The sequence below is a fragment of the Notolepis coatsorum genome (genome assembly GCF_963971535.1).
Source record: "Notolepis coatsorum genome assembly, chromosome: 6".
Classification (NCBI taxonomy): domain Eukaryota; kingdom Metazoa; phylum Chordata; class Actinopteri; order Aulopiformes; family Paralepididae; genus Notolepis; species Notolepis coatsorum.
The window spans coordinates 70,307,926-70,318,196 of NC_140170.1; the positions used below are offsets into that span (position 1 = coordinate 70,307,926).

General features: G+C 43.0%; 1 protein-coding gene across 3 annotated transcripts in view; it reads right to left on the reverse strand.

The window, feature by feature from the left end:
* Positions 1-6,010: 6,010 nt before the first annotated feature.
* LOC311230579 (lumican) overlaps positions 6,011-10,271 on the reverse strand; it is a 15,277-nt gene continuing 11,016 nt past the window's right edge. For all 3 annotated transcript variants that reach the window (XM_084316897.1, XM_084316896.1, XM_084316898.1), the window contains exon 5: positions 6,011-7,656. In XM_084316897.1, coding sequence (XP_084173023.1) covers positions 7,505-7,656 — 152 coding nt within the window. In that variant the 3' untranslated portion in view covers positions 6,011-7,504. The remainder of the gene's footprint in view (positions 7,657-10,271) is intronic.

The following is a 10,271-nucleotide window of genomic DNA, read 5'->3' on the forward strand; positions in this document are numbered from 1 at the left end:
GGGCTGTCAACGAATATTCTATATTTAAATTAATAATCGACTTGTAACAAAATTCTAAAATAATTATAATTATATTAGATTGTGAAAAAAACATCCCCCGGCGGGTGGTCGTTAGTGGTTAACATACCGTTGTATTCGTTCGGTACACTACACAGCCATTCGGTACGGTACGGTACACACTGAAACGGTTCGGTTGGGTACGGATACGTGTACCTTTACACCCCTACTCCCTTGACTTTTGATTCAAGCGTTAAAAACAGAGTCTCTGTCTCTACGGTCCTAACAGTAACAGGAGGGTTCGGTAGCAGGGCATTAACCTTTTCACTACCACACTGCAAAGGGTTAACCATTTCACTGCCACACTACAAAGGGTTAACCCTTTCACTACCACACTACAAAGGGTTAACGTTTTCACTACCACACTACAAATGGTTAACCCTTTCACTACCACACTACAGAAGGTTAACCTTTCACTACCACATTACAGACGGTTAACCCTTTCACTACCACATTACAGACGGTTAACCCTTCCACTACCACATTACAGACGGTTAACCCTTCCACTACCACACTACAGACCATCTGTAGTGTGGTAGTGAAAGGGTTATGGGATGCCGTCATGGTGGAGGAATGTCGTGCAAGACCAAGGCTACCTGTGTCTGGAGCAGAGCAGAGCAGCAGCTCCCAAAGAGGCACTAAAGCCCGGCACCGTGTGTATACTGATTACTTTTACTCGTACTCATATATTCAGATTCAAAATGTTCTATTGCCTATAATGTATAATCTAACCGATATGGCATAGGCCTACAGGCCATACAGTTAATTATATTGCTCACACTGTTTATTTTTCTCATATCTTTATATTCAGATAACATTTGATTGCCCTGCCCATACCTGTACCCCCCCCCCCCCCCCCGCCCCCCCCATGCTGCTATTTCCCCAAGGGGATCAATGAAGGAATATCTTATTGTATCTTATCAACAGGCAGGGAAATTATGTAAGAATGTTGTTCAAAAACTACAGCTCAGCATTCAATCCCATAACCTCCACCAAGCTTAGTGATCTGGGACTGAGTGCGAGTCGAGTCGTCAGCAGACCACAGGCGGTGAGGGCAGTCAACTACACCTCATCCACCACCACCCTCAACACGAGAGCCCCCTCCTGTACTTCCTGTACACACACACACACACACACACACATGGTGGTGAGGCCGAGCACGTCTCCTACACCGTCGCTCAGCTTGCGGACGACACAGCTGTGGTGGGCCTGATCTCAGCCATCGATCAGAAGGCTTGTCTGGCGGAGGTGGAGTTGCCAGGAAAACAACCTCTCCCTGAACCTCAGCGAGACAGAGGAGCTGTATAGCTATCCTCTTGTATAGATATCTACTTGTATAGCTATCCCCTTGTATATGTATACTGTAGACAGGGCCGCCTGGGAGAAATGCGAGGCCCTGTGCGAGATTTAACGCGAGGCCCCCCCCCCCCCCCCCCCCCAAGGTTAAAAAAAAAAAAAAAAAAAAAAATTATATATATATATATATATATATATATTTTTTTTTTTTTTTTTTTTTTTTTTTTTTTTTTTTTAATACAGTCAACATATTCTTAAATAATAGCGCTGCCCGAGGCGGGGCATGATACAGTCAACATATAGCAAAAGAGAGAGCGAGAGAGAGCTCCCGTTCTACAGTCAATATACAGTGTACAGAGAGAGAGAGAGAGAGAGAGAGACACATTGGAAAGAAATTGAAATGCTATTTGGCCCTAAACAGAGAGTACACAGTGGCAGAATACCCGAGCACTGTGACTGAAGATCCTTGAGCACAGCCTAGCCATCGAGAAAGGCCGCCATAGGCAGACTGTGTGTGTTAGAAAGAGAGAGAGAGAGAGAGAGAGAGAACATGTGTGTTTGTCATGTGTGTGTGTGTGTGTTAGAGAGAGACTATAGCATGTATGAGAGATTCAAAAGGACAAAGATCAACACTTAAATCCAACAAGAAGAGGGTCAACAGAGAAACCAAAGCAGCAAGGAGCCAATGGCCGACATCAGCTAAATAGGCTAGCCAGGTACTGTGACACCAGGCCACGTGACACACACAACGTGCCTACACAAACGACCATTCACACACAGCACATGTCGTATCTCCAAATGTTGTGAAGTAGCATATGTTTTGCCTGGAAAAAAACATCGTTATTAACAAAACATTCGGGAGGGGAAGGAAGGAAGAGTGGGGTAATGTCATCATGACATTTTCATTAATCCAAGTTACCTGCACGATGAACGCTGGGCGAAAGGCCGCAAGGTCTCCACGTTGACGAAAGGCCTCTCGCTGGCGGGACAAAAAGAAGCTATGGCCACTGGCCAGAGCCTTGTCATGGTGCAGGCCCGACTACATCTTCTGTCAAAGGGCCTGCTATTCTCAAGGCTAACTGATAGCATCAAACGAACGTTCCCAGCTGACGCTAAACAGCTAACTGGCTAACAGTTAGCTCACACAGTTAGCTACTAGTAGTATTAGCTAGACCAGTTTGGCTCCAAGAGAGAAAGAGAGATAGGGTCAGGTGACTCAGATCCACGGCGGGTACATAATCATAAGTTGACTCACCATAACGCAGTATCAACGTGGAAGGATACTTTCTTGGCCCCACGGTGTAATTTCGGCGTATTGCTGCCTAACAGATTTATCTGCTCACAAGTTCTCTTCTCCTTCTTTTGAAAAGACATCCACTCGCCTCGCCTGGTTAGCTAACGCTAGTTAGCATTTAGCTAAGCTAGCTACTAGCCGACATGGCTATACCGAAAGGCTCCGGCCATTTGTCCCGCTAGCGAGAGGCCTTTCGTCAACGTTCCTTGGTTGGTGACCGACCGACTGATAATGACCGACCTCTTTCTTCGTCTTGGCTATTGGGCATAACTAAGCATAGTCAAAAGCTGCACGCGCGAAAATGTCAAACGCAGCCGACTCACGCTGCCACGCCGGCAACTACACTGTCTACACACGCTGTAAGTAAAACCACTCCCTTCGTTGAAACCAATGCTGCTGCAGAACCCCAGAGGCTGAGCTCCAATAGTGAGTATGTCTGCAGCTGCAGGACTGCAGACCCAGGAACAAGTCAGACACATTCTACAAACGTGTCTAATGTGAAATATATAAGCATATAAGCAAAACTAGATTTTAGGTCTGTGATGAAAAAGGGCCTCGCGGGAAGGGGGGCCTCGCAAAAAAAAAAAAAAAAAAAAAAATAATAATAATAAAAAAAATTAATAATTTTTTTTTTTTTTTTTTTTTTTTTTTTTTTTTTTGCGAGGCCCCCCTTCCCGCGAGGCCCTGTGCGACCGCACTGCTCGCACACCCCCTGAGGCGGCCCTGACTGTAGATATCTCCTCTATAGATATTCCGTTACGCTAATACAAAAGAGAGTCAAGTGTGGCACAACCCCAGGACAGACAGACACAGGAGACAGACGGAATACAATAATGATATTTAATAAATAAAGACAAGTAAATGAAATCATTGAACATACTAAACTAACGGGGCCTAAGTGGGGGAAGAGTGTGTATGCCCACGGTCCATGTGAATGAGATGTGTGTGTTTCAATTATAGTATGTGTATGGGTGAGTGTGTCTAGCGGGCAAAAACTCACGTGGTGTTGACTGTAAATGTGATAGACTGTTGTTTTCATGTGCGTGTACTAACCAGTCCAGGAGAGCAAGTATGAGTGGGAAATGAACGGGGAGCGACGCGGGAAAGTCCGGGGGAGAGAGGAGAAGACAACGAGCGTTAGTCCAAGATCGAAACACGGGAAAAAGCAAACAACGGAAAACGGAAAAAGGAAATAATCAAACACGAGAGAAACTATGCTAAGACTTGAAGAGACTTTTTGTTACACTAACCGCAATGGTCAGTACGATCAAGCACTGAGAGATGAGTTGTCAGGTATTTTATGCAGCAGGTGTCTCTGCCTCAGGACACGTCCAGCTGCTCCGTATTGCGCTTGATTAGCCTCCACGGGAGGTGACGAGGTGGAAGCCACAACATATCCCCTTGTATAGATATCTACTTGTATAGATATGTCCTTGTATATATATGTCCTTGTATTGATATTTCTTGTATAGATATGTCCTTGTATAGATGTCCTTGTATATCTCCTTGTATATATATCTCCTTGTATAGATATGTCCTTGTATAGATATATCCCCTTATATAGATATTCCTTGTATAGATATTTCCTTGTATATCTACTTGTATAGATATCTCATTGTATAGATATCTACTTGTATAGTTATCCCCTTGTATAGATATGTCCTTGTATAGATATCTCATTGTATAGATATCCCCTTGTATAGATATGTCCTTGTATAGATATCTCATTGTATAGATATCCCCTTGTATAGATATGTCCTTGTATAGATATCCCCTTATATAGATATCTACTTGTATATATATCTGTCATGGTTCTACCTTTCATGGTTCTACCATGTCAGTGCTCCTGCCTCTCTCTGTTCTCGTCCCCACTCTACTGCTCTCATTATCGTTAACTAATTACAGGTGGTGTGTCAGGAGACAGCTGATCTACGGTCTGGAGGCAGAGTGCATCTGGGTATGTAAACCTGCCCCAAACGTAGAGAAGCTGTCATCGTAAACTCTCGTACCACCTTAGTCACGTTACTATTTTCTTGTTATCTACTCTGTTTTAAGTTGTTCACCTGGATCTCTTGTTCATCGACCTTGTCCTTATCTCTGTTCTCATTCTCTCTCCTAGCCTATACGGTGAAGACCTGGAGACGCTGGCCTGCTGGTTAAGACCTGGAGACACTGACCGGCAGGTGAAGACCTGGAGACACTGGCCTTGCTCACAACCTTGTTCTAATCTCTATTCTCATCCTCTCTCCTAGCCTGCACGGTGAAGACCTGGAGACGCTGGCCTGCTGGTGAAGACCTGGAGACACTGACCTGCTGGTGAAGACCTGGAGGCACTGACCTGCTGGTTAAGACCTGGAGGCACTGACCTGCTGGTTAAGACCTGGAGACACTGACCTGCTGGTTAAGACCTGGAGACACTGACCTGCTGGTGAAGGCCTGGAGACACTGGCCTGCTGGTGAAGACCTGGAGGTACTGGCCTGCTGGTGAAGACCTGGAGGCACTGGCCTTGCTCACAAAGTACTGCTCAGACCTACGCCCGGCTGACGACAACTGCTCCTGCTCTCACCCCATCTGTCTGACTTCCATGCTCCTGTATATATTATATCCTGGACATTACGAGAATCTCCTCTGTGTATCGACCCATGCATGGACTTAGACCACTCTATTAAATATACCCATATTGGGTTTTGCTCAGTTCTGCCTACCGTGTCGCCTTGCCTGCACATTGGATTCCAACCACAACCGTGATAATATCTACTTGTATAGATATCCCCTTGTATAGATATGTCCTTGTATAGATATCTCCTTGTATAGATATCTCCTTGTAGATATCTCCTTGTATAGATATGTCCTTGTATAGATATATCCCCTTATATATAGTTCCATAGATATAGGCCTTTATCCTTGATCTTTACCACTTTTATCGATGGAGTCAGCAATGGAGTCAGCAATTCTGGAGAAAGCTTGTTGATATTTTGTTTACATTACGTTTGCATGTCCCAGATTTACCATCCCTCTCACTGCCACTGCCCCATCTACCTTAACCCCCTCCCCTTCCCCCTGTCCTGTGCACGAGAACCCCCATGCTGATTGGCTGGAATAGCGCCATGTGGCTCGGTCTGAAGCCACTTTGTTTGTTTACCATTTACTGAGTCATGGCTGTGTATGAACACAGGATCTCTTTCAGCGCACACACACAGACAGCTAGCAGACCGTGAGGAGATATTCACTGAATTTGACATTAAAACGTGTTTAAATACAGTGGCTGCCCAGCTTACCTTCAGTGGAAGTCCATAGCAGAGGCTGGCAGCCTGAAAGGAATCCGAGGCACTCTGATTGTAAGTAAAAAATCCTTTATTTAAACATCAACCAACGCGTTCCGACTCCAAAGAGTTTCCATCGGGGTGTAAAAATACAGAAAATGTATTGGATTACAATTGCTGAGTGCCCCTTTAATTTAACTGCCATTGTATCTGTGCCTGAGAAATAAAGACGTTGACTTTGACTTGACTTGAGGTGGCGGGCAGTAGCATAAGTAGTCATGTTTAATGTATTTTATTTGTCATTTTATGCAAAACATTAAAAAAATACGAAAAAAAATTATTCTGTATCAATAATTTCATCCACACCTTAGTAGAATGTACAACAATCAAGCCTACCATGTGTGCATTAATATTGTGTGTGTGTGTGTGTCTGTCTATGTGTGTAATGATGTTAGTCAGCTTCACGGAGAGTTCACCTGGTGGCTCTACCTGGCATAGCACAAGGATAGATTGCAGAATATTCAAGGGAAACATTTTTAATATTAAATTTTTTTTTTGGTGAGCATTCAGAGCATTCCCAGAAATGAGTTTACCACACCTGCCCCTGTCTGTGATATCACTCACACAACTCTACAGCACCACTGTGTACCAGACAAAATGGAAAAACAACTGCATAAGTATCTTGGGTCCATTATTCACAAAGCCCCTCAAAGTGGGAGTAAACTAGAGCCAATCTTTACCTACTGTCTATCCACAGGTCAGCTCTCAGGGTCTGGGTAGCTTTGTGAATAGGGGCTGAGGAGGAGATTAGTCCGGAGGGGAGTCTTCTGGCTTAGAACGTGTAGAAAAACAGCAGGGGGCGGTCACAGAGAGAAGTTAAGCGTCAACGCTCTGATTCCCATTTAGCGAAAGGTCATTCCCCCATTCATTAGAAGTTGCTCCAGGATGTACATCCTGCTGACATAATAGATAATTGCTTAAAGGGGTAGTTCACCCAAAAATGTTTTACATATTTTTCGATATCTGCCGTCACTCCAATACAATGGAACTGAATGGCACTCAAAATCAAAATCGACGTCTCTTTCCAGAAATCATGACCCGGTTACTGAAGATAATCCCCAGACCTTGTTGTGAGCAGGTTCATGTATAGGAACTATTTTCTACTGATAACCGGTAGAAAATAGTTCCTACATGAAACTGCTCAGAACAAGGTCTGGGGATTATTTTGTGTAACCGGGTCATGATGTATTTTTTATTTTATTTGTTTGTGCTTTGAGTGCCATTCAGTTCCATTGTATTGGAGTGACAGCAGATATCTCCAAAACTCTGTGGATTGGATATATATTACTCCAGGTAAGGGGGGAAACATGTTGTTGTTTTATCTTTTACATTTTGGGTGAACTGCCCCTTTATTTACATGTTTTATTTTATTTAATAAATTTTTTAGTATTTATTTTATTGTTATTATAAAAAGACAAATGTATAAGCGTTGGGAGCAAGACCAAGCTGGGACCTGAGAAACCGTACAGTAGACCCTGTTTGGAGGTCAGACACGTGGAAGAGTGTGGACGCTTGCAGACGCCGTCACGCCCTCTAGATATATATATTATGCAGCACTCGGAGACAGAAGACCCAGTCAGGGGGCAGCTGGTGGTAGGCCAGCAGGTTTCCATCCAGACGCAGGATCTTCATCCTGGAGTAGGACAGAGGACCCACCTCCCTGCAGAAACTGCTGACGTTGAACTCTGGAGGGGGGGGACAAAATCACAAAAACGTAATGAAAATATAATTCATTGAATAGTAAACGGTGCATTTATATAGCAGCTTTTATCCAAAGTGCTTTACAATTTTGTTCCTCACATTTTACCCGTTCACTCACACATTCACACACCTACGGCGGAGGTGACCATGCAAGGTGCCAACCTGCACATTGGGAGCAGTGGGTTAAGTGTCTTGCTCAAGAACACTTCGATAGGCTGCCCGGGAGGAGTGGGATTCGAACCGGGAACCTTCCGATTACCATACGACCCCTCTACCTCCTGAGACAATGTCACCCCATCATTGCCGTCTTCTAAAATGACACTCTGTAACATCATACAAAATGTGTGTTGTTGTTTTTTTGCACCTGTGACTGCAGGTTACATGTGTGTGAGTCACTAAATCCTGCTAGGTTAGAGCATGTCACTAAATACTGCTAGGTTAGAGCATGTCACTAAATACTGCTAGGTTAGAGCATGTCACTAAATACTGCTAGGTTAGAGCATGTCACTAAATACTGCTAGGTTAGAGCATGTCACTTAATACTGCTAGGTTAGAGCATGTCACTTAATACTGCTAGGTTCGAGCATGTCACTTAATACTGCTAGGTTAGAGCATGTCACTAAATACTGCTAGGTTAGAGCATGTCACTTAATACTGCTAGGTTAGAGCATGTCACTTAATACTGCTAGGTTAGAGCATGTCACTTAATACTGCTAGGTTAGAGCATGTCACTTAATACTGCTAGGTTAGAGCATGTCACTTAATACTGCTAGGTTAGAGCATGTCACTTAATACTGTAGGTTAGAGCATGTCACTTAATACTGCTAGGTTAGAGCATGTCACTTAATACTGCTAGGTTAGAGCATGTCACTAAATACTGCTAGGTTAGAGCATGTAACTTAATACTGCTAGGTTAGAGCATGACACTAAATCCTGCTAGGTTAGAGCATGTCACTAAATACTGCTAGGTTAGAGCATGTCACTAAATACTGCTAGGTTAGAGCATGTCACTAAATACTGCTAGGTTAGAGCATGTCACTAAATACTGCTACTGTAGAGCATGTCACTAAATCCTGCTAGGTTAGAGCATGTCACTAAATACTGCTAGGTTAGAGCATGTCACTAAATACTGCTACTGTAGAGCATGTCACTAAATCCTGCTAGGTTAGGGCATGTCACTAAATCCTGCTAGGTTAGAGCATGTCACTAAATCCTGCTAGGTTAGGGCATGTCAGTAAATCCTGCTAGGTTAGGGCATGTCAGTAAATCCTGCTAGGTTAGAGCATGTCACTAAATACTGCTAGGGTTATGGGGCTTCCCACTGGGGCTATCCTAGCTGGTTCAAGCTTTAAAACTGTGTAGGACGCAGGCCTAGAACTGCGCCCTGAGAGGGAGGTTTGCCCTGAGTGAGAGGCTCGAAGGGTCAAAGTGGGTGATCAAACAGGAGGGAGGACTGTCAGGTTTTAAACTGTGGATACGAAGCAGAGAAGGTAAAGATGACTTTAAACTGTTAAACAGTAATCCAGAACAATTTTATTGCACTGTAAAAAACTGTGATTTTATATGTCTGCACTTTATGTGCTCATTTTATTATTTTTATTCTCTTTTAGTCTTTTTTTCTGTTGTGAAGCCCTTTGAGCTGCAATTTCTGTATGAAAGGTGCTATACAAATAAAGTGTATTATTATTATTATTACAGTACGCTATTTGCTTGCTTCATAGAGAGTCTGTTTACTGGGCGCCGCCATGACAAATCGAATGTGACTTAACACGTTGTGGTAAATGAAAATAAATAACGTATTGTATGTTCCAATCAAGATGTCAGACCCCGGTAAACAGCAGCTTTTTGGAAGTTAGACAGTTTCCACAACTTCGGGGTAAGTGTTTGACAAATGAGTGGCCTGGATTATATATTTATTTAGTTAATATAAAATGTAAGTAAGTAAAATAAAGGGCTGGGCGATATGGAAAAAAATCATATCGCGATAACGATATGATAATGTTATCATATTTCTCGATATCGATAATTATTAAGTATACATTTTTTTTTTTTTTTTTTTAAACAACAGGTGTATGTTTATTTTGCAGCAATTCTTTGTCGTTGCCGCCATCTTTAGTGTTACATCCCCTCACACTCCAGTTCTCAGGCTGCAGCTGGTTTAAAAGCTAAAGTAAACCGGCTTCTCTGCTGGCTGTGGCTCCAGGGGAGTTGAACAGTTCTGGCTCTGCTAGTTTATTTTCGATCTTTTGGCGCTTTTTTGGTGGACAAACCACCGCACATGTGCACCGTGACTCGTGACTGGAGTCTAGCTCTGCTAGCACACATAGCCTACTGTGTACAGACGGTTTCAAACTGTATTTTAAATTAGAAAGCAAACAAAATAAATGGACAAGAGAAAAATAAATCTCAATTTGGTCAGTATTGTCATTTGGACAAGCAAAGCCATTACTTTAAGTTGCAGGCAAGAAAGACTAGTATGTCCACTGTCTCTGGTTTTAAAACTGCCCTGTTGCAGTTCAAAAAAAAAAAAAAAAAAAAAAGATTTTTCGATTTTTTTTTATTTCGATATTCGATATCAATTATTAAAATATATCGCGAT